Here is a 25,038-nt window from a genome sequence, read left to right as displayed (position 1 = left end):
ACAGTTCAGAATTCATTATCAACAACTTGAGATCTAAAAAGCTCTGAAAAATAAATTTACTCATAACTCATTTCACTGCGGAATTTGACCTAAACTCATTTTGTGGCAAAAACTGTTATCAACAGAAACAAAGCTATTTTTTGCCTTTCATTTATTCTACTTCAGGTTAATATTTGCATTTTTAAATGCAGAAATATTCATGTGTTTGATTATGGAGCATAGCCCCTCATCTGGCTGGAGGTTCTATTTAATATATACTCTTGTGCTTTCTTTCTGTTTCAAAAAATTAAAGAATTCTAAAGTCTGAAACACAACTTCAGATATTTCAAATAAAGGATTTGGACCTTTAGTATCATTTAAAGCAACAGGTGGGGACACCCAACTGATTGGATCCTCGTTTGCCTTTACTACTATTGGCTATTTTTAGTCTCTGCCAATTTGAGAAAATTGTATCTTAAAGTTTTAGTTTTCTATTTATGTGATTTGAGAAAATTGTATTTTAAAGTTTTAGTTTTCTATTTATGTGATTACCAATGTAGTTAACCATTTTTTAGTTTACTATTCTTACATACTATTTTGGCCAAATATTTTCATTAATTTTGTGTTCTCCACCTTTCTGGTATTAACTTTGGGAGCAATTTTTAATATATTAAGGCTTGTTAAACTATTGTCTTACTGGTTGCAAATATTTTCCTAGTTTGTGACTTACCTTTTTACACTTAGGTTATTTTTGATTATTTTTTTATTGTTTTTAAAGTTTTTCCTTTTTACAAAAGTAATGCAAGTCAAAGAAAATACCAAGAACCCATAATCATACCACCCAGAGATAATCATTTTAATTATACCTCTCAATATTTTTACATTAAATTGGGCTTATAATCTGCTTGCTGTTTTTCTGTATACTATGGCTAGCTATTATGTTCATTGCTCTGCCCCTTTCCTTTTACCAGTTAGATGCTGTATGAATTATTTTACTCTGACAATACATTTTAACATCTGGAAGGCAAGACCCCATTATAACTCTGCTTTCTCAGAATTTCTTAGTCCTTCTTGATCCCTACTTGTTAAAGATCACAGTCAATTTAGTGTGAAGCTAGAGTCAGTATAGTTAGAATCACACCGGTTTCCATGGAAGCCATTGGAAAGGGCCAGGAAAAGAGGAGAGTTGTGGAGAGCTGGGACCACAAAGAAACCATCTCAGAGCCCCAAGCATCCAAGTAATGGGATTTCCAGACTAACACCAACCACTGTGACAGGCCTCAGCACCTCATGTAAATGAATAAACCAAGACCTGTTCATATATTTGTTAATAAAGGATTAAAAAATTATTTGTTTAAATCAAACTATTTAGAATAAAGAATTATCCTTTGAAAATTATATTCAACCTTTGGAATTTGACCACAGGTATACACAAACATACATAGAGTACAGTAATATATGTTTGTAAGCATACTGACAACAGTATACACATACATATTTATAAATATACTCATGGAAATGGTTATAATATATTGACATTAAACATTATCATTGTTCAAGATCCTTGTAACAGAGAATGACTATAGTAAATTTTACTAAGGTTGCAAATTTACTCATTACAGATTCAAGCCAGAGAACCTTACATCAGCCTCTGGGATGTTCTTTAGTGTTGAGGATATTTCCATGGGAATTCCACCCCAGTTCTCCCTTTCTAGGTGTGGCATAACATGACCGTTCCTCATTGACATCCTTAAGGAGCATGTAGAAAACAAGGAGCATTATTGAAAGACAGGCACTGTAAGGGCAAAAAACAGTTGGGTCAAAGACCGTCTGGCTGTCAGGGGAAAACCAGAGTAAGCCCCATTGTACATCTTCCTCACTCCATTCCCTGGGAATAAAGAGAATGAGTGGTAATCTAAATACACCATCACATTTGGGCCGCCACCTATTGACTGAGTGGCTTCTCTGGAGAAATGCCACTTTGAGCAGTCATTTCTCAGGACCGCACTTGTCTGGATAGGTAATAGGCTGGGCACCCAGCATCAGTGTCCTTTCCTTCTCTGTTTATTTTGAGCATCTCCTACTCACTGGGTATTACTTATTTCCAGAGCAAGTACACCTTGTTTACAATCAATCTCATCTGTAAGAAGTACTTAACTAGAAGGCAAATCTCTGGAGAAGGGGGTCTTTTCCAGTTTGCCAGCTAATGGGCTTTTCCAAGTGTTCTGCATTCAGGGAACAGTACATCTGATCTCGCATGTTGCGTGATTTTTTAATTGAAATACAGTTGATATATAATAATATGTAGGTTTCAGGTATATAACACAGTGATTTGACAATTATATATACATTACCAAATGCTCACTATAATAAGTGTAGTTACCCTCTGCCAACATACAAAGAGAGTATAATATTATTGACTATATTCCCTATCCTGTACTTTCACGCATGATTAACTTATTTTTTACCATTAACTCATCTGTCCAATCTACCTCAGAGAAATGAGACAGGACTTTTTAGTGTGTGTGAGGGTATTTAGAATTCTTCTCTGGGCAAAGAACTCCAGCTAGCAGGTGAAGAAACAGGTGGCTGAAAGATATCCTCATGTAGAAGACATTTCTAGCACCTTGTGTGTATGTCCGCAGCTCGTGCAGCCTTCCCAGTGTACAGGAGAAAGAGAAGCAAAGTTCCAAGATTGGAAAAATGAGATGCCTAACCCATTTATAAGGCACAATTGCTGAAATAATTTAAGGAACTAAAGGGTCCAGATGTGTTCACTTAAAAAGTTAACTCCTTAGATATGAGAGCTTCTTGCTTATAGCAACTGAACAAACAGTGAGTCCAAAGTAGTGCCGGGGGTGAGGGTTCTATCAGGCAAATATCATGTCTGATATACTCCCGTCTTCAGTTCTTACAACATGATACGATCTGAGGAGAGATGGAATCACAGTTGCCTGCATACTTAGGAAATACGTTCTACTGAAGTCCATTCAGTCTACCCCATGGTATCTTTGTCAAGGTCATTGCTGGTCCTGTGTTGGGGAGCAGTGTTGCTCATTTGTGAGCAAATGGGATCAAGGTACTAATGCTTACTCTTACATCAGCTGATAAAACAGCTCCTCTCTCTACTGTTTTAGTTCAACTGTACAAAAAGCTAGAAAGAGAAACCAGGATATTAATGCCAAGTTAATTAAAGGAACTTACTGAAAATAAATGTGTTTAATAATAAAATTGAAAATAAATTACTGTGCTCACCCAGTATAGTAGAATACTTGCCTGATATCTCCCATCAGAGAAGCATTCAGAAGTGTTTCTCATACTTATTTTCAACTTTTGTGTGGCTTCTAAATTAGATTTCTCTTTTACAGCCCCACTTCCCCATAATGAATGGTCTTTACTGAGGTCATAGTAGTCTTGAATTTGTGACCCTACAATTATTTTTATAATTACAAGCCACATTGTTAATAACACCTGATTAGGATGGCTCTGCCAGTCATCATTGAAGAGCAAAAATCTTTTTCAATTAAACTTACCCACAGTGAAGTCAAAGGAAGCATGAGTCACTACTAACAAAATCCACAAATCAGTATGCACTCTACACGAATGTGCCACCTCAGTCTTCTTCCCAGGAGGGTTTGTTTGTGGACGGTATTATTCGTGCAGTAGGGTCTCAGTGTGACAGCTCTGTTCTTTAGAGGACAGAATTTGGGATGAGGCATGTGTACTTTGGAGCCCACCCAAAAAGGCTGAGTTACTTAAGTGCATTGAAGCTATTCGTATAAGGGAATCTCACCCTGCAAAATGGCATCATGGCACGAACCATGTGGAAAATATCACAGAGAAGCCACACTACGTAGTGAAATTTGGGTGCTACTCTTTATTTTGCAGAAATTTGAGTTAATCACTGTCAAAGAATATATTTTATAACTGCAAACTCCCCATAGATCTATTTAATTGTCTTATATAACTCTTTTAGCAGCGCTTTCTAATTTATAAAAGCAACAATATCCAAAGGTGGCTTGTATTTGTGGATGTTGTTTGTTTCTGTTGGTATCCACCAGACTTGGCTCAAGTTCGGTAACCAACAGCTTAGCTATTGCTGGCTTGCTGCAGTCAGTGCTGTGGAAATTATTGCTGAGATAAATATACCTCTGTGGAGAATATGATGAGCACTCACTGGATTGCCCCAGGCTTTCACCAAATACTGGTCAGAAAGAAATATGATTGTGGGGACGAACATAACTCACATTGTTCTCACATCTCAGTGGTATGAACTAAAGATGCAATTATGAATCATGACTTACAAGTAGAATCCAGGTCAGCATAGGCTTGCTAATTCTTTCTCCTCATAATCACAGCCTGTACCCTTTTCTTCTTTGGAACACTGTCCCAGCTCTCTGGAAGGGATTCAGTAGCAGATAAGAGAAGTGAGACATCTAGCCCAGAGACTGAAGTGACCTCACATGTTTGCTACTAAGCTATGAGTAAGGAAACCTTGTCATCCTTATCAAGCATAACAAAGTTTTGTCTTGATTTTTACTGTATTTTTTATTCATGAGTCAGTCTTTCAAATCTGGAAATTTGCTATCGGTATTCTTATCTCTTCTGCAAATTGGCAAGCAGAAATGCACAGATCTCAAAAGGTGAAATTGAAAATGCTAGTGGGGATTTTTTAAATACAATTTGCTTTTCAAAATCAGTCAAGTAATTAATTCCTCTACATATCCCAAAACTTCACTCTTTCTGGGTGGCTATTACTGAAACTATTGCTCATCTCTGAAGTGAAGGAATCTAAGGACACAGTTGTTTACTGTAATCAATTAAGGCAGAAAAAACCCTTTGAGAGCTGATGGACTGAGTTATATAGGAAGAACCCCAGCAGATGATACAACTACTTTAGTGGAAGAGATTAAATTGATTAATGAAATTGATTTTTAGAATCCATTAATGTAGAGAAAGAAAAATCTGAGGCTAAAGAAGAACTCATTTTAATGAACTCAATTTTTAAATTATCTTTTTATTTAAATTTAATATTTCCTGTGATGCGAGGAGATTCATTAGAACCCAAGGAGCAGGGAAGAATACACCTAGAGAAGAGAGATTACATTCTCATTTGAAATTTCTCGTTTATAAATGAGGCAAAGGATTTAAAAGAGGAGTAGTAAGTGTCAGGTAATAGATTTAAGAAGTAGACTAGATAGGTATGACTTTGCTATTTCTTTTTCTACCCGTCCAAACCCAGGTGCTGGAATTCTGGCCCTGGACAAGTTCCTGGGCAGGTCTACAGCCCTTATTACTCCTTTAAAGAACAAGAACAACCTTGACAGTAATTTAGAAGTCCCATCTACTTGAATTTATAAACTCCATATTTGTATCCAGCCAGTTTGAGCCCTCCCCAACGAGGGCCTGCAGTTTGACCTCTGGTCTCATGGGCCAGGCTCCTTGAGGCTGCACTCCTGTCTCAGACCCCTCTGGAGCCCAGCCGGAGGTGAGATGACTGGGGCAAGGGCGCATCCTGTGGATTTGGTGCCTCTGTCTGGCTGCGTCAGCCCTTAGCATAGCAGTCACGCAACTGTTGCTGCCTTCTCGTCTGGGGCCCTTCTGTAGTTTTCTTGGAGACCTGCAGTCTTGGAGCTTTCAACTATAGTTCCTTTGACACAAGATTTACCACCTTGGCTGGCTGCTCCCTTTTGGCTGGCCCCAAACATTCCCTGACATTCCACCTCCCCCTGCAGGGGCCTCCCACCTCCTTCAGCCCCTGGGTTTCTGATCTCTGCTCAGTCATTTGCCTTTCTGGACATAATCCCTTTTGAGATGACTGACAGCTGGTTCATTTGTGTGGTCCCTGGCCCTCCAGGAGCAAAGCCCTTGTCCCCCGCTGACCAGAGGGTCTGCTCTTTCCCATGAGGCTCTCTGTCTTGATCTCTCAATCTCTCTCTGCTGTCGCCAGACAAGCACATCTTTCACTGAATTCCAGGGAACACTTGCCAGTTCCTGAGTAGTTCCTTAAAGCCCTCAACATTTGACTTCAGATGGGAGAGAACTTCTATCCGTTTGTCTAGGACAGGTTTCTCCAAATGAGTTCTTTACCTTTCTTATCAGTGTGGAGGTATATGGCGGGCTTAAAGCTATACTGGTTTCATAATTTTTTAATGGATCCTTGTAAATGATCCAGTATCTCACTTCAGGATGTGAAAATACAGGTATCCTCTTAATTACCTCTGTTAAAACTGTGAGGCAGAGGAGATCCTGGTTTCATATCCTCAAAGTCTTAAAATGGGTTTCATGTATTTTCTTTCTTTCTTTTGGTGGTTTGCTTCAAACCTATATTTTATCCCTAGTTATTTCCCTTAACCTGGTCCACCTGGATCTCCCAGAGGGAGCTCTGATGGGCACCACCGGTACCAGGGGTGGTTTGTCGGAGCCCTTCCCACAGACTCTGGGTAGCAAGGGAAGGGACCACAGACGGCGGTTATGCTGGGCGCCAGCTCCTGTCAGTCCCACCTCCCGGGAGCAGGGCTCCTGTCTGGCAGGGCTTTGGAAGCACCCCAGGTCTGTTCCTTCCACCGCTGAAGCACAGCATAATGACTTTTGGAGACCAAGACTTCAGTAAGCAGTAAACACTCATTTCTGGCTATGTTAATTTTTCATTTTACAGTTTCCGTGGCCATTAGAATAAGGTTAAAATTTATGATGAAATTATCATTCTTCTTTTAATAACAATGTAGAAACAGAAAGCACTGTTCTCCTTAAGTGCTGCAGGGAACTCCACACTTCTTGATTTGTTATCCATTCAGAAGATGAAAACAGATTTTAAAACATAAGAGAAAATTTTAAACTAAGCAAAACTGACAAGACAGCTCATGAGTAATAAAGTCCCACACTAGAAGTACTCGCAGGAGATCATTTACTTGTTCTTGGAATCTGAACACCAGTGAGTAACAAAGAATACACTTACTATACAAGCTCCTGGGTTTTCAGCTTCTCACAGGAAGGATGTCCAATGAGAAGAGGGAGGCAGAAAACTTCCCACACTCATTCTTTGCCCAAAAAGATTTGGTTTTAACCCACAGTTTCAACATGTCAGCCCACACAACCTGCTATATTGCAGTTGAATTGGGAAGCCCTCAATAAATAATTTTAGGACCTAGTTATTATGTCTGAAGGTTCACCAGATTAGTAACACTGCAGGCTGACTCAATTTTGTTTTAATGTCATTGTTCATATTTTTAATACACATAGATTGTGCCCTGTTATGTAACTTTTAATGTAGGAATGTTCACAAGGGACAATTGTGGTTCTAAATCTATATCATTGGTTAGTACTTTCAAATGGGAATGTGGGAGGTTTCATGTGATTTTTATAATTAATTTTAAGACAGCATTCTAAAATGCTGTTTGGAGAAAGAATTTGTATTGAGAAGAAAAATAACTTAGTGTCTCTCACTTAGATGTTTATTTTTGTTTCATAATTAGGCTATTTCCACAATCATAATTACTCAGCCGACACTGAGACTCCGCTGCAAGGGTGCCAACCAGGATATTGTAGTTAAAGGAAGTGAGGCCAGGGGAGTGGTGCTGTGAGACCTCTGCGGTCGTGACCTTTCCTCTTTATGCCATGTCCCCTTCCACAGACATACTACCCGCTCCATCCCACTCCATCAGCAATTCCGAACAATCCTAATTCTAGAACAAAACTGGGATCTGGCTTCTGCTTTCCATCTTGGCTGTCATCACGTTGGCCCAACCTACCCTCGTCTCCCACTCTGCCTAGGCTGGTGTCCAGTGCCTCCTCATGCTGCAGACCTGACTACATAGGGCAGCTAGAAGAATCTTGTGTTTCTTCTCTTCAAAATCTGTCAGAACCTTCCCACCTAGAATAAAATTCTGTTTCCTTGCCATGGCTCAGAGATCCTGCCTGATCTAGCCCCATTCCCTCCTGCCCCTTGGGCTCTCCACCTGAGCCTTTCCCTTCCTCAGGGCCTTTGTAAGTGCTGTTCCTCTGCCTAGAATGTTCTTCCTCCTGATTTGAACTCATTTGCTCTTCCTTAGTCCACAGGGTTAACTCACATGTCTCCCCCTCGGAGGCCTTCCTTGACTCCAGTCTAGGATCCCGTCCCTTACCTAAGTTATTTCATATCTCCCCCTTTACTCCCTCATCAGTGAATCCCAAGCAGTAGTTAAGCCTACTTGTTTAGTTGAATGCTTGCTCTGTGACACCAGGAACCTGGAACCTATACTCTTTGTTCATTGCTGGATCCCCAGTGCAGAGAACCATGCAAGTCCTATGGGTTCAGTAACTAGTTGATAGAGAGAGGGAGGGGTGAGTGTTGTGGGCAGATGCCGTGTGTATGTATTGATTTTTCCCATGTGAAATTATTGTTAATCCTGCAGGGCTACATATCTTTGCCAAGTTCTAGTTACTTAAACTGTGGTCATATTTCCTCATCAATTTAATGTGGTTGCAGTTGATTTGCTATATTTCTAGTTATAAACCTAAAAGCATATGAAGTGCCATTGTGAAATTGTACACTTTTACCTTCTCCTTCCTGGAGGAGCTCTGGGGTCTAACCCTAACCTATATGTATGATGCTGAATTAAAATATTGAGAGACTTTAATGTATTGATATTTAGAGCCTGTTACTATGGTGAGCCCCCAAGTGTCCTTCCCCCTTGGGGGACGCCTGTGCTCACTGCTGGAGTGAACCAGTGTCAGGCCTGGATGCCAGCAGGGTGGGAGTCCCCCTGAGAGGGGCATCAGTGCCCCAGTGAGCAGACACTGGGTGCCCATTTGTTCCTCTGTGGCTGTGGCCACCTGCTCAAGCTTCTTCAGAGTCACCTTCATATGGCTGCTTTGCGGGAACAGCAGCCTATGCCATGTATCACTTCTATTAAAATCACCTGGCATATATACCATTTGCATGTGGTACTCTGGTGTTACTTAGTATTTTGCCTGCATCTTAAAATAAGAATGTCCCATTTTCCCCAGGTAGTTTTCTTTAATCGACATGTGAGTGATCTCAAGTAAAAAGGCTTGAAATTCTCATGCTGTAACTTCAATATGATCTTTTCAGAAAATATCATTATCACTGTTACTCTTGTCAATACAATAGTCAAATAATATTTGTAGTGATGATTTACCTACAAGAGTAAACCATAAGGGTAAATATGATTTTTTAAATCTAGTGATATTTATGTATAAATTAAGTTTTAAGAACTCAGCTGACTTGGGTCACCTGAGGGTCATATGTTTACACTGTTGTCTCTCTCCACCACTTTGTCGCGCACTTCAGTATATGTGCTGTGCTGAATATGAATTCAGCCACTTCCCAAAAGAATCATTTGGGGGCATGGAAACTGATCTTTAATTTTCACTTATTTGGGCTGGGGTATATTTTTAAACTCTCTCTTCCTGGTCTCCCCAAATGACAGAGTACGCTTCCTACTGGGTGGACGTCATGGAGAATTTAAGTTCCTGCCTCCCTCTGGCTATGCCCCTTGCTATGAAGCCTTACTTCCAAAAGAAAATATGAGATTGGAGCCTGTCAAAGAATATAAACGCGATGCTGAAGGCGTTAGAGATCTGCTGGGTACCACCCAGTTCCTCTCCCAAGCCTCTTTCATCCCATGCCCCATTGACACCAGTCAGGTACGTTCGAGTTGTCAACAGGCAGCAATCCATGTGGATAAAGTGATACAGCTAAGGCTTTCTTCTTTGCTGTCTTTGAACCATTCTTACCATAAGTTTTATAGAACTGTCATGTAATGTGAACAGCTGTTACTCTTCATGTTTTTACCATATGTGTAGATTGAGCTCTTTAAGGATTTATCAGTCAGTGAACAAGGTGAGCCCTTGAAGCATGCAAACATCACAGGCTGTGTGAAGCATAGGCAAAAATGTTTTAATATTCTCTGGGAATTCACAACTGAGTTGAGGAAGGAAGCAGGTACAGTTTTTTTTAAGTCTGAATGCAATAAATGCAAAATGAGCATTATGCACAAGTAAATGCTAGAGACACCCTTTAGGTGAGAATGTTTCTACAAGTCTGTGTAGACAGGGAGGAATTCACACCCGAAGAACACACAGCACAGATACCTGCAGAGAATACAGAGGGGGATGGGCAAAGAGGAAGCCAGGAGAGGACGGGATATCTGGAAACATGTGGATCAAGCAGGTGTGGAAGGATCAGTGCAGCCCCTCCTGGGAGGAAGGACTCCCTGGGAGCAGCCCCTCTCGGGCACCGGATCCCTACGGAGCACATGGTAGACTTCAGCACAGCTGATACCGGTCCTTCTGACTCCTTGCTTGTTCCTTTTCCTTCTAGGTTGTTTTGCCACCCCACCTAGAGAAGATCCGAGACAGACTGGCTGAAAACATCCACGAGCTTTGGGGAATGAATAAAATAGAGCTGGGCTGGACTTTTGGCAAGGTAGATGTGTTCCAGTGGCCAAGCTGGGTCGAAGGGTGGACTGCCTTGTTACCTAGAAGGGTTCTTGAAAGATTCACATGAGGAAGGGCACTTCATGAGCCCAAACTCGCTCCTGCTTACTGCCACCTGTCTAACTTCTGCTGCGTTTAGCATCAGCCTTGCTGGGTAGCTTGTCTGGTATGGGCCGGAGAGCTGGGGGAACCTGCTCTGCCCAGACAGAATGGGCACCACATCCCCCTTCTTCCTCACCAATGCTGGAGTTTTCTTTGGGGCATAGCGTGCAGTCGTTTCTCAGCACTCCTGCAGAAAGTTTGCATCTCCCTTTCCTTCAGAAAAAGCTGTCCTCTCTGAATGGGTGGTGGAAAGAGGCTGATACATTGTTTTTCATTAGAATTTGTTTAGCATGGTTTTCAGATGTATCGCTAAGATTAATGGCTACTCAGAGGAGGTTAAGGAATCTCTTTCACTAGAAAGCATTTTTCAAAGAGGATGTAAATTGACTTCATTCTGTGATTTGTATAAGGTCATATCTGAAGGCAGGATAGGTGAGCTCTGAAGCTTTCTATGATGCCAACACTCTCAAATTATGTACGTTCCATCTTAGTTACTGAAAAGGTCCCTGCACCCTAACCTTACATACTGATAGAGCTCCCATAAAATAGTCTCCTTATAAATGACCACCTTTGTGCTGTATGTTCTTATAACACCACAATCTTCTCTTTTAGAAGTAACCACGGTTATAATTTCACATTTATTTCTATGATTATTTTATTACTGCTCCCTACCCAACTAGACTGTGTCCATGGGACCAGAGCTATCCTGGCTCACATTGAACTGCCAACATCTAGCGTAGCACCTACCACATAGTAGATACTCAACAGATGTTTGTCGAATGAATGAGTTAACATCTGGATCTGCATTGTCCATGACAACATCCATCAGTCACATGTGGCTACTGAGCACTTGAAATGTGACTGGTCTGAATTGAGAAGCTCTGTAAGTATAAAACACACACCAGATTTTGAAGACATGCTGTGAAAAACTAAAATGTCTCAGAAAAAACTTCTGATTTTAATTACTTGTTAAAATAGTAATATTTTGGATATATTGGGTCAAATAAAATACATTATTAAAGTTAGATTCACCTGTGTCTTTTTGCTTTTCTCAGGTGTGTACTTGAAAATTTTTAATTACAAATGTGGTTCACATTTGTGACTGACTTTATACTACTGTTGGACTGTGTTGGTCCAGATTCTGTAGTTCTTTATCTTCTGAAGAATCTACCCTGCAGTAGCATATAGTCCATGAATTTGGGACAGGCAGGAACATGGCTACCATCTGTGAAACTGCTTCTCTGGGAAAGTATGTTCTGAATGCAGACACCTGACTAGAAACAAAACTACAGAGCACACACTCCTGGCAACTTGGAAACTGTGTGTATCATTTACTAGAGAGAAGATAATCCATTTGCCTATCAACAAATAGCTGTCTTTGTCTTGCCTGATATGGATTGTCTGGGCCATGTTTCAAAGTGTGTCCTTTTCTGTTTTCTGAGGCAGTGCCCGTTGTCAAAACTTAAATTAGATTCTTTTTTATGTTGTCACCTAGATACGGGATGACAATAAAAGACAACACCCCTGCCTTGTGGAGTTTTCAAAGCTGCCTGAAACTGAGAAGAATTATAACCTGCAAATGTCAACTGAAACCTTAAAGTGAGTGTCTAAATTGAATCAAAGTTGGACTAGACGGTGGATGACTTAATGCCTTGTAACTAAACTACAGTTATGTCTCTTGCCTTGAAAACATGATGCATTCCAATAAATGACCAAAGATGGTGATCATGCATGCTGTACAAGGATTGAGCACAGTGAACACACCCACCAAATATATTTCATGTAGAAACCACATGGTTTAGAAACCATTTGCTGTTTGCCAGGGACAGGGAAAAGGTGGGCAGACAGAAAGAAGAGAAACTTAGTATCAAAGGACCAAGTGGCCCTTGTAGTTCATCTTAAATCAAGAAAAAAACATAAGACAAATAGTGGGTTTTAGGTCACATTGAAACTGAACCATTGAACCTCTCAAGTCTCCATTTCCTTGCCTACAAATTGGGGAAAATAATAGTACTTATTGCTAGATGATTGTTGTAATGATTAAAAGAGATGAATATTATTTAAAAAAATAAAAAGGAAAAGGCATTTTAAAAACCAATGGGAAAACATGGTTTGGTTCACCAAAACTCAATTTAAAATTAATTTTTAGCTTTTCTGTGATCCACCCATGGTTAAAAGCCTAATTTGGACCTTAACTTTTTTAGCCCAAGTTTATATGTCCCACCTTGAATTCCTTTTGTGCTTGTTACCTTTTCTCTCTGCATTGTATTTCTCTGTTGTCTAGTAGTTAGTGTAGGACATCTCCACACCGTGGTTTTATTGCCACAGCTGTACTCTGTCATGGTGCCTTGTCCCATGGGCTCACATAGGTGATGTCTTCAGTCACCAATGCCTCCTGAGGGTGCAGTCTCAGACCTCATCATGTGGGGCTCAGCTCAGTACTGCAGGGAGCAACAATAAATACTGGCTGATCTGTGGATTTGCTGTTAGGATCCTGTCTATTCCCCAGAATCAGAGAAGCAGGATTACAATCCTAATGCAAATACCTAAACTAGAAAGTAAGGGTCTGCTAACGAACTTCTTTTCTGTGTTCTTATGCTTGCTATTATCCAATAAATCAGGATTGGCAAACTATGGCTCAAAGCTTAATCTGACCTCTTTTTGCAAATAAAGTTTTATTGTAACAAGGCCAAGCTCATCGGTTCACACCATGTCTGTGGCTGTTCTCACTTAATAGTGGCAGAGTTGAATAGTTTTAACAGGGACATATAAACTATAAAGCCTGAAATGTTTATTATCTAGCCCTTTACAGAAAAAAGTTGGTGACCTCTGGTCTAAATGACTATTGTTGCTTTTATCAAGTCAGATGCAGGTTCGGGTTCTTGCTGTCCTTTATGTTGCAGTTAACCCTTGCTTTGTCCCTCTGTCATGTCACAGAACTCTCCTGGCCCTAGGGTGCCATATTGCTCATGTTAATCTGGATGCTGAGGAGGATCTCAAGAAAGTTAAATTGCCCAAAAAGTAGGTGATTCTTTTTTTAATAGTTGAAGATTTTAATGCTTCAGTCTGAATTTTTAAACTGGGAAGGTGGGAGGCTCATGGACAGAGGCAGGGACAGCCCTGGATACTTGCTAGCGGTGGCCTAGGATGGCTTCTCTCGTTATGTATGTGCTGAAACCTCCGGACTGAAGTCTGTTTCAGGCTTCTCCTCTTGGTACTGCCCGGACTGCCCTACTGTGATTAGTTTTAGGCCAGGAGGTACAGCACTCATATGGACACACTATCTTTTGTCTGTAAGAAGAGCAGTTGGCACAGGAGCTTGAAAATTATTGGTAGCCACAGCAGATTCCCTCCCCTGGCATCAGGCCAGCTTTATAAATCCTTTGTGGAAATGTGCATCTCTGTCAAGATTTAACTTGACCCCTGAACCTGCCCGTGTCCTTCTCTCCCCACCCTGTTTCTTCACAGAGAGCCACGTGTTCCACACACTCGGATGTGTGTTCCCTGGCCCATCTGCTGGTGCACTCGCTTGCCTGCCCTCCTCACGTGCATGCATTCCCACCAGATGTCATCATTACTTATGAGCCAAGGCAGTGCCAACTTGAATCAAATGCTTATCTTTCCCTTCTTTCCTGTTAAACTCCAAATCTGCCAAGCACCACCCTCAGAGGCAATTCCCAGTGCTGAGAGCCACATATCCAAGGGGCAGCCTGCTGGCCAAGCCTACCAGGTCAATGCCCAGCAGTCAACACTTGTTGACTCTGCCCAAGATCAGGCATCTCAAGAAGGTGGACAAGAGGCACTATCTTTCGCTACAGTAAATACTGCCTCTCACGCTGCTCAGAGGCTCCTGGGTAGAGTGAGCCTTGGTCTACCAGTCATCACACTTAGGTTCTGACCCTGATCTGGGCAGCCAGTGTCCCTGGTGCCATGGCACCTCCAGACTCACATTCCCACATGGCTATGATCAGCAGCTCTCCTGAGAGTCTCCACGGCTCCTGGTCCTCTGCACTCACATGGTGCATCTGCCTGGACTCGTACTGAGCTTTTTCCCATCTTCATGTTATCTATCAAACTGTCTGTCAAGTTCACACATCTGAGCCTGTGATCCTGAACTGGACAGCTCACCATGAAGGTCACTTCAACCTCACAAATTCTCTGCTGTCATGATTATATTTTTTTAATTCCCAAAGCAAAGGTGTAGCTACCTAACACAGAGTGATCATCCTTCACTGATTTATAAGAAATTGTTTGGCTCAAGGTCCTGTCCTTGCCAATTTGGTTTGTAACCTTTTGTGTCTCTAAAGTGAGAGGAAATAGTGTCAGGTGATGGTACAGTACATGAAGGAACCCATCATTTCTTGGCAGTTCAACAATTTTCTTTGAAATAAAGATGGGTTTACACTGACCATCCACTTTCTCCAACAGTCTCCTTTGAACCTGTGACACACGTTGGCAAAAAAGGACGGTAGGTTAGGGGCTTCCTCTAAGTACTTGAAATAGAGCTGAGCTACCCATTTTGCCAAAGGGTAGAACCTGTGACTATAGCCGTATTTTCATTGTGTTCTTCCCTTGTGCTGCTGTTGGTCTAAAATCTGGAACTGGGGAGTCATGTGCAGATCTCTTCAAAATACATTTTCTCCATTTACTCATAGCTACATGATGTCCAATGGCTATAAGCCAGCCCCTTTGGATTTATCTGATGTGAAGCTGTTACCCCCTCAAGAAATTTTAGTAGATAAGCTCGCAGAAAATGCACATAATGTTTGGGCAAAAGACAGAATAAAACAAGGATGGACCTATGGCATTCAACAGGTGAGCAGTACTGGATCAGGCATGCTGGAAAAGCTAGGAGATGTGATCATCCATCAAAGTGCCATTTTGCATTGGTGGGTATTAGATTGGAAGACGGAAGTTGCCCTTGTACTTTATCCCTCATGCCTCCATGCATTCATTATTTACAGAATCATGGGACTGGATAGAATTTCTAATGGTCACACTGACAGTAACTCCAGGCACAATTTCAGTTTTGCAGAAATGGATAGGCTTACCTTGGTTAGTCTGGCCTGCTTATGGTCTGTCACCCTGTGTATGTGCCCTCTGGCTGCATCTTCCCTGATACCCTTGGATAGTGGAGAGTTGAGCTTTCATGCCACACTCCACAGCCAAGTTAAGGCCCATGCAAATCAACATCGTAGCTCATCAGTATTCCTGGGATGGGCCCACGTGTCTACCACTGAGAGTGAAAAGGAGGGGAAGTTAGCCCAGGGCAGGGCGATCCAGCTTGCCAGGAAGTCTGTACCCCCTTACTTCAGTCCATCAGCCAAGATCCCTGGGTAGAGTTCTTGGCTTATGCAGGAAGCAACCTGAGAGCCAGGGCCCAGCTTAGGTGGAGTTTAGATCCAGGCTTGGACCCCCAACCATTTGGCCCACCTCTCTTGAAATGCTTCTCTCATCTCAGTAAGCACTAGGGTTAGTATCAGGGAAGCTCGGAGGTAGCTGTGTGCACATGTGTTGGTTCATACCTGAGCCTCAGAGCCTGCACATGTCTAGAAGCCAAAAAGACCACACCATGGGCACCATGGTGGGCAGGGGGAGCTGGGGGTTTGAAGCGGCATGTAAGACATATTCGTGGATGATGATGACTTATTTCTGCAGTTGTCACCATTGTCTTCAACCTCCCTAGGGAACTGAGGAGGACTTGGGCACAAATGTGTGCCTGCTACAGTGAAATGGACTCACCAGGGCTCTGTCACCTTTTCTGATGTTTCTCTGTTTTGAGGCTGTTGTGAGGAGTCTGTAACAGTTCAAATCACATCAGGATCTTTCATAGGGGAATAGTTAATGTAAATCTCCATCTGCTTTGCCTTGGGAATGAAGGTTTCTTACCAATTCCATGACACTTCATTTTATTCACAGGCTGGCATTATTAAAACGTGTTTTTTAATGCTGGCTTTGAACATTAGTAAAAATTTTTTACTTATACATTTAATCCTGTAGGAGAAGTGTAGTACATTTGCATGTTGCTAAATATCAGGGCACTGGGGGAAAAACTGGTAGACAGATGTGAAGTAGCCAGAACTCTGGATGGGAATATGTGAGTGGGCAAGCCATTTGTAAAGATGAAATGTATTTTCTCAGAGCTTCTTATCTCTGGCTTCACATAGGATTTGAAGAACAAAAGAAACCCCCGTCTCGTGCCATATGTATTACTGGATGAGCGTACCAAGAAGTCCAACAGGGACAGCCTTCGTGAAGCTGTTCGGACCTTTGTTGGTTATGGCTATAACATTGAGCCATCAGACCAAGAATTAGGTAAGGAGTTGAGATTGCTCATTCTGACCCCAACTCAGATCCTGTTCTGGAGAAGTGCTAACTTTGAACAGGTCTAACTTGTACTATTAGAAATGATACTGGTACCAAAGAACACTAAACTAAAAGGTGTATACTTTAAGAAGTAGGGGTGGGGAGGGGGTGTGGAGAACCATGCTTGATAATACAACATTGTCCATTGGCAGATGTTTCTGTGATGCATACTTCTATGATCCAGTCCCACAGGGAAAAAGTTATTCTCCAGCACAGTTGAACTTCTTGGGACATTTGGTCACAAAACCAAGTTACCTTTATTTCTCTTATTTTTCAAACATGAATATCAGCCTATTCTGGGATAAGATAATTTCATCTCTAAATTGAATTCTAGCACTGATTAAAGTCACCAGCTTGTAATTGATGAACTGGTCATTGTCATCCCATACCCCAGGAGGTTCTGTCAGTCCATAAGGGTAGTATTATGAGTAGTTAAGGGGATTGATTTGGAGTAGAAAGACCTGGGTTCAAATTCCGGCTCTCCTGGGTTTATTGGCTCTGTGACCTTGAACAAATGAATCTCTCTGAGTCTCAATTTCTTCATCTACAAAACAAAGACGGTATTACTGACCTGATAGGATTGTTGCAAGGAAAAACTGAGATACAGTTTCTAACAGATCAACTATAAAGTTATCACTTAGTGTATTCTTATTATGATACAGTGATGATTATGTTATGAACAGAAATGCTGTATCAGATAACAGGAGGTTTATCATCAGTCTTTGTTGTTATAAAATTCTTTTAAGAAATGCTCCCTAATTATTAAAGGCCTATGTTCTCTCTTTCTCTCCTGTACTTTCTACTCCCTTTCCTTCTCTTGATAGCTGACCCTGCTGTGGAGAAAGTCAGCATAGACAAGATCCGATTTTTCCGTGTAGAACGGTCTTATGCAGTGAGATCTGGAAAGTGGTATTTTGAGTTTGAGGTGGTGACTGGAGGAGACATGCGTGTTGGCTGGGCCAGGCCAGGCTGTCGGCCTGACATTGAGCTGGGGACAGATGACCAAGCCTTTGTGTTTGAGGGCAGCAGGGTGAGTCTGCATAGTGTCCACACATCCTCAGTCCAAGTTTTTCTTCTCTAAACATTTTTCCAGAGGTTGGAAGTACTGAGTGTCTGGATTAATAGCTACAAAATGAGAGGCCACCACCAACGGCTAATTTAGATCATGGAATGATCATTGCCCAGTGACTGTCCCTATTCTCTGCTCTTATTAAGGGGAGAACTGTTTGCCCAAGTCCTTTCTGTATCTCCTCCATGTCTGCCCTTGCACCAAGGCCATTGCCTCCACTCCAGAGGAGGTTCACAGAAGACATGCAGCCAGTATGCGGGGAAGTCTTACCACCTTGCCCTATGGGGAGTTCTGCTTGTTGGCATAGCTGAGTAGGTATTGGGAGACTTGGACTGCCTTTTCTGATGAGTCTTAGGCATCTCGGTTTCATTCATCTGCAAGGTAGACTCCTCCCTGTGAATTGTCCTTGGTAGAGAGGTGAGTGCCTTGTAGAAACCAGATACCACCACTGGTTAGGAGAAAATCTTCATGTGATCACTTCTGCAGCTGAATGAGGGCTTCTTGGACCTCCATTTCTCTAAGCCCTGGAGTCTTATTTCCTAGGGCCAGCGTTGGCATCAAGGGAGTGGGTATTTTGGACGCACCTGGCAGCCAGGAGATGTGGTTGGATGTATGATTAACCTGGACGACGCGTCAATGATCTTCACACTGAATGGGGAGCTGCTGATCACCAGCAAAGGCTCTGAACTTGCCTTCGCAGACTACGAGATTGAAAATGGTAAATCTACCACAATTCCCCCAATTCCAGCTCCATGAGTTGAAGGAAAATACAGGGACAGGGAGACCTGATTTGGGGTACAGTGTCCTTTGCACATTTGCAACACTGGTGGTGAAGACTAGCCCATATACTATCATCTTAGAAGAATCAAGACAAATAATAGTGATAGTTGGTATGTACAGCATATGTACAAGTTCTGAACTTCCAAACAGATGGTTAAAATGCTTTCTAATTCCCTGCCCTGTATCTGGGCAGGGAATTGAGTTTCCCCATGTTTCCCAGTATTACAAAGGAAATACAAATTACCTATGGACTAATGTTGCTGGCAGGCTCGAAAAGTCAGTGAATTAAGAATTGTCCTTTTATTCTAATATGAATTGTCAGTCTACATGTTTGTACAATTGAACTTATTGCTTTGATGAGAACCGCTGAAAACAAAAGTTAAACTTAGATATTCCCTTGAATAAAATATAATTTATTTTGAAACTTCAACATGGTGAGAGGCCCAAGCAGAGTTACACTTATTAATGGCCTGAATAGACCAGAGCCAGGACAGTGCTGCCAGCTACACAGAGGAACGGTTGGCACTTCTTATTTCCCATCTTCATGACTACATTGTGCCTGGAGTCTGTTGGCATTTTGAAGGAGCACTGGGCTCCTAGTCAGTTGACTTGCCCCTAACAAGCCGTGTGGCTCCCAAAGAGTCTTGGCTTGACTTCTCTGGGCTTCACTTCCTTCATCTGGACCAGAAAATAAGACGATAGCCTACGTAAGTTTCAACATCCTTCACAGATACAAAATTCTGTGGTGGAGACTTAACACGCACTGTCAGCACACCCCCGGGTGGGCGCTGTGCCCTGCTCTGCTTCTTCATTACAGGCCAGTGGTTGAGAGGTAAAGAGGCCGCTCTGGGTCAGGAGACCAGGCTCTCCTCCTGCCTCTGCCCCTTCCCACCTGTGACATCTTGGGTCCACTTTATTGAACTTCTTTGCACCTCATTTTTCCCTTTGTAAATGATTAGGACTCCTGTTAGCTCTCAATTTCTGAGACTTTACAAAAAGAAACAGCCCCCACCTAGAAAGCTCAAAAAGTGAAAACTGCATGGGTAAGAGCAGTGAAGATATGTGCAGCTGTATATATAATAGTATGAACATTCTTTATTTACAGGGTGTTTTTAGGTTTATAAATCACTTTCACACTTCTTTCAGATACCTATTATCTGCAACATGCATATCCAACTGTATCCTAAAACAGCTTTAAAGATTTTTCTAAGAGTCACGTGTTTGGGGAAGTAGAAAGGTTGCAGTCTATTTTCCTAGAAAAACTGGATGACTAAAGCCCAATTGGGTCATATTTTAATGTTGTCTGAAAAGGTTTAAAATCAAAGTTTTTTTTTTTTGAGAGGGCATCTCTCATATTTATTGATCAAATGGTTGTTAACAACAATAAAATTCAGTATAGGGGGGTCAATGCTCAATGTACAATCATTAATCCATCTCAAGTCTAATTCTCGTCAGTCTCCAATCTTCTGAAGCATAACGAACAAGTTCTTACATGGTGAACGAATTCTTACATGGTGAATAAATTCTTACATGGTGAACAGTACAAGGGCAGTCATCACAGAAACTTTCGGTTTTGATCACGCATTATGACCTATAAACAATCAGGTCAAATATGAATATTCGTTTGATTTTTGTACTTGATTTGTATGTGGATCCCACATTTCTCCCTTTATTATTATTATTATTTTTATTTTTAATAAAATGCTGAAGTGGTACGTAGATGCAAGATAAAGGTAGAAAACATAGTTTAGTGCTGTAAGAGGGCAAATGTAGATGATCAGATGATCAGGTGTGTGCCTATGGACTAAGTATTAATCCAGGCTAGACAAGGGCAGCAAAACATCCACGGACGCAGAAGATTTCTCTCAAAGCAGGGGGGGTGAGGTTCTGAGCCTCACCTCTGTTGATCCCCAAATTCTCACCTGATGGCCCCCCTGTAACTGTGCCTGTCTTAGGTTGTACCTCCCTTGAGGAATCTTACCCGTCTCTGGCTAACCAGTCATCTTCCAGGGCCATACAGGGAAATGTAAAGTTGGTAAGTGAGAGAGAAGCCATATTGTTTGAAAAGGTTAGCTTTTTACTTCTTTGCAGATTTATGCCCTGTGGCTTCTATGCCCAGCACTTGTCTCGAGGTATCTTTACCACCTGGAGGAATTATGATACTTGGTAAATTCGATATGAGGCACGAATTCTATTTAAGTGTTGTAATTAGGAAGAAAGAAGAAAAGCTACAGATGTAGCATATGGAAGGAAACATGGGAGGATTGATTATTTCTTTGACATATCTTCTTGTAGAGTACCTTAAGTATGTATAGGTTTTAAACTACTAACTAATTTGCACACACATATTAACATAATAGGAATACGGTGACATAAACAAAGCAAATCTATAATTACCATCCATCTCCAGTGAAGCCAAGAAAACCATTTAGGCACCCTAGGCATTTGTGAAAATTTGTCTATGATATGATGGATATTGTCCAACTGTACTTGAACAGTCTGAGAGAAATCAGACAAATTAAAGCAACCCATTTCTGGGATCTGTTCACATCCCATATGTTCTTTTAACCGTAGATAGTCTATAGTCATAAGATTTTGGAGTGCTACACCTTGCACCCCTCCCACCTCCTGGTTGAGTTCCAACAGTACAGATCCGGTCAAATTCGTTGTCTCACTATATGCACATGCCAGCCTAGACATCTCCCTCCTCATTCCTATGGCAAGTCCAGGAGACGGTGGGCTGGATGCAGCCACAACCGCAGCATCGTCCAGATCCCTGTGGAGGCTTTTTGATGATCATCCCCCGGCACAAGTCCTCCAGAGAGTGCTGATGCCGGAAGCTCCTCCTAAAATCAAAGTTTTAAAGAAAGATTCTATTTTGTGATATGTGGGAAATATGTTGCCAGCATCAAGAACAGCTCACGTGCTGGTTCAGAGGCAAAGGAGAGGAAATGTGTGGGTGACAGAGGAGCAGTGTGAAAGAATCATCTCTTGCACTGCTTTTAGGAAGCGTGTATTTACCAATAACCCCCCACACGCAGTGTTCTCCTCTTGAGACTAGGAGAAAAAGGGAAGATCTAGAAGAATCAGGCTCATCCCCAAGCAAAGTAGCTCCCTAAGGTAAAAAAAAGTCCATAGAGCTGGGACGGGACCTTGGCTGGGCTGGGTTGTGTTTGAATCGGGAGAGGTCACTTACCTGCGAGGCTTTGGTTCAACATAAGGAAGAGATAAGAAGAATTTTGTGGTCCAGAGTTACAGGAACTTTGTAAAGTACAAAGCCTTGCTACTCAAAGTGTAGTCCACTTGTTAGAAATGCAGAATCTCAGGTCCCATGCCAGACCATCTCCTGACAAGATACTCCAGTGGTTGTATGCACATTAAAGTAAGAGAAGCAGTGGTCTGGAGTGTATGCATATGAATGTAGTAAGTGTTAAGAAGCTCATTTTCTAGTTGCAAAAATAAGTAAGATGAAAATATGAAAAGATAACTAATAATGCATAACAGTAAGTTAGAAATGGCAAATGAGTGATACTGAGTGGGAATTCTATAAGAATGGGATTAGGACTGAATGCTAAATAAAAAACATGAGATGTCCTGCTAAGGAAAAGGGTATTCCCGCAGGGGATGTTACTAGAGGAATAGTAACAGTGTATTAATAGTGTGAGTAATAGAGCGGAACCAGGAAACTGCAGGAAAGGATGAAACAGTCTGGAAGATGAAGCTGGAAAGATAGATAAGGTGCAGATTACAGTCCCAGATACAGGACTCAGTCTTTTCATTCAAGAAACTTTTACTGTCTAATTTGGATCAAGCCACTTGGACTTCACTTTCTGGGATGTGGGGGCTGTTGTAGAGTTTGAGCAAAAGAATGGTATAAAGAAGAGGGATGTTTTAGGCTAACTCGGCTGTTAGAGATCATCTGTGTTGTAATGAAAGAGATGCCCATAGACCTTTTGTGTACAGGGACAAGATTTAACCTTCAGAATGACAAAGTCTATTATTAAGAAGCTGTTTTTAGAATAGAATTGCACAATGTTAACATATTATACTGTAGTTTTGTATCACTTTAATAATGCAGAGACAAGATAATTGGAAGGCTCTTCCAGTTCTGTGCTGGCTCAGGGGGCAGAGGGCAGTTGAAAGGATGTCAGCATGCCATTCTTTGGTAACAAAAGGCCGGAGGCCCAGAACAACCATCTAGCATCTCTCTGTTCTTTGCATAAAGTAAAAAGAGGCAGCAGTTCTTGCCTTGAGCTGTTAGGAAATACATCTGTTGAAAATAAGTTTGTGCAGAGTAGCCATTCTCCTCCCCATAAAGCAGAATGCTCTGTATGCTTGTGTTCTGGTCACCAGCATCCCAGCTTTGACCCAGGCCCTTACTCCAATGGGAGTTGTGTGTTAAGAAGTTTTTAGTCGTTTGTGGGAAGGATTGGAAGCAGATATTACAATTCATGGCTGTTTTTTTTCTGGGCTATTTTTAAATTGTTATCTCTATCCTCTTCTAAATCATAGATGATATATTCTTATCTGCTTCATTAGAATTTATCTAATCATTATTCCCTACTCTGGTCCCTGGCCTGGACCATGACAGCTCTCAGTGTTGTCACCTGAAGGCATCTGGAGGCTCAGAAGCTTCCACGGTGAACCCTTTGCTATTAGTCTTCTCTTTCTTTCATTTAGAACAAAGGAAGTTAAAATCCTGACATGCTGCTAGACCTCAGAATGTCACACCTGCAAGAGGCTTTAGGCTTTAGTGCCTGTGTGCTGTGCTACCTCTCTGCCAGGCACTGCCCTGAGGGATGTCCTGCTCTGCCACGGCCTCTTGAGCTGCTCCTTCCACTAACCTGCCAGGTGGAGCAGATCCCCCAGCAATGCTGGCAACTCTTAGGGAGGTGGCAGATGAAACTAACGTGCGGGAAGTGTCACTGCCATCTTCATGCAGACGCACTGGTACCAAGGGGCTCCCTGTCATTCCCTCTCGATAGGGGTGCTGCGGTTTAGAAAGTGGCTGTGATGGGAACATGGCTTCTTGTTTCCTGTATTTTCGGCAAGGCCTGTGGCTTTCTCAAGTCCTGAACGCCATTTTCATAAAGTTTAGCAGGAAATGAAATTTAATGGGTAGAATGGGTGAAATGAGCCCCTCGGGAACACCCCAGGAATGGTGTGAGCAGTCTTCTACAGTCACCCACCCGTCTCTCTCCAGGATCTCAGCTTTCCATCACTGGTGGTGATGTGCTCTCATGTCTTCCTGCTGTTTGAAATGGATTAAAAATGGATATGTGGTTTAGGTTTTCTAGAGAACCGATTTCTTTCCAAGCTCTAGAATTATAAAAAGATGACTTCCTGATGACTGGTTAGCCAGAGACGGGTAAGATTCCTCAAGGGAGGAACAACCTAAGACAGGCACAGTCGCAGGGGGGCCATCAGGAGAGAAATTGGGGACCAACAGAGGGGAGGCTTAGAACCTCACCCCCCAGTTTTGAGAGAAATCTTACGCATCCGTGGATGTTTTGTTGCCCTTGTCTAGCTTGGATTAATACTTAGTCCATAGGCACACACCTGATCATCTACATTTGCCCTCTTACAGCACTAAATTATGTTTTCTACCTTTATCTTGCATCTACCTACCACTTCAGCATTTTATTAAAAAAATAATAATAATAATAAGGGAGAAATGTGGGATTCACATATAAATCATGTATAAAAATCAAACGAATAATCATATCTGACTTGATTGTTTATAGTTCATGATGCGTGATCAAAACCAAAAGTTTCTGTGATGACTGCCCTTGCACTGTTCACCATGTAAGAACTTATTCACTGTGTAAGACCTTGTTCACCATGTAAGAACTTGTTATGCTTCAGAAGATTGGAGACTGTTGAGATATAGGCTTGGGGTTGATTAATGACTGTGCATTGAGTCCCCTATACAGAATTTTATTGTTGTTAACAACCATTTGATCAATAAATATGAGAGATGCCCTCTCAAAAAAAAAAAAGATGACTTCCTGGCTATCCCCTTTCCCAGTCACAAAACTAGTACAAGGCCTCGTGATATAGTTTATCAGAACCTGGGGTCCTCTACAGGACTGAAATGGGTGTGTTCCTACCACTCCTTCCCTGAAACAAGTCCGCACATCTTGGTTCAAGATAATGCCATTTGCAAGTTCTGTCCTCAAATCTCTTCAAAGATGTCAGCATAATTGTAACTATGAGGGAGGGGGAATTGCTTTTTCCCTTTATTTTTCCATCTTTTTACCTCTCTAGTCTTATTCAAAAGTATTGATCCGTTGAGCTGTGTG

At 41.8% G+C, this 25,038-nt stretch overlaps 1 protein-coding gene across 3 annotated transcripts in view; it reads left to right on the top strand.

Annotated features, from left to right (window-relative positions):
- The window catches only part of RYR3 (ryanodine receptor 3), a 506,091-nt gene that overhangs the window by 299,915 nt on the left and 181,138 nt on the right, over positions 1-25,038 (top strand). For all 3 annotated transcript variants that reach the window (XM_036998427.2, XM_036998418.2, XM_036998420.2), the window contains exons 20-27: positions 9,411-9,627; positions 10,304-10,408; positions 12,017-12,120; positions 13,459-13,542; positions 15,177-15,336; positions 16,689-16,836; positions 17,712-17,917; positions 18,500-18,674. In XM_036998427.2, coding sequence (XP_036854322.2) covers positions 9,411-9,627; positions 10,304-10,408; positions 12,017-12,120; positions 13,459-13,542; positions 15,177-15,336; positions 16,689-16,836; positions 17,712-17,917; positions 18,500-18,674 — 1,199 coding nt within the window. The remainder of the gene's footprint in view (positions 1-9,410; positions 9,628-10,303; positions 10,409-12,016; positions 12,121-13,458; positions 13,543-15,176; positions 15,337-16,688; positions 16,837-17,711; positions 17,918-18,499; positions 18,675-25,038) is intronic.

This window comes from Manis javanica, chromosome 8, assembly GCF_040802235.1.
Source record: "Manis javanica isolate MJ-LG chromosome 8, MJ_LKY, whole genome shotgun sequence".
Taxonomy (NCBI): Eukaryota; Metazoa; Chordata; class Mammalia; order Pholidota; family Manidae; genus Manis; species Manis javanica.
Note: the sequence above shows the minus strand (reverse complement) of the source record. Positions and strands in the feature narration are given on the sequence as shown.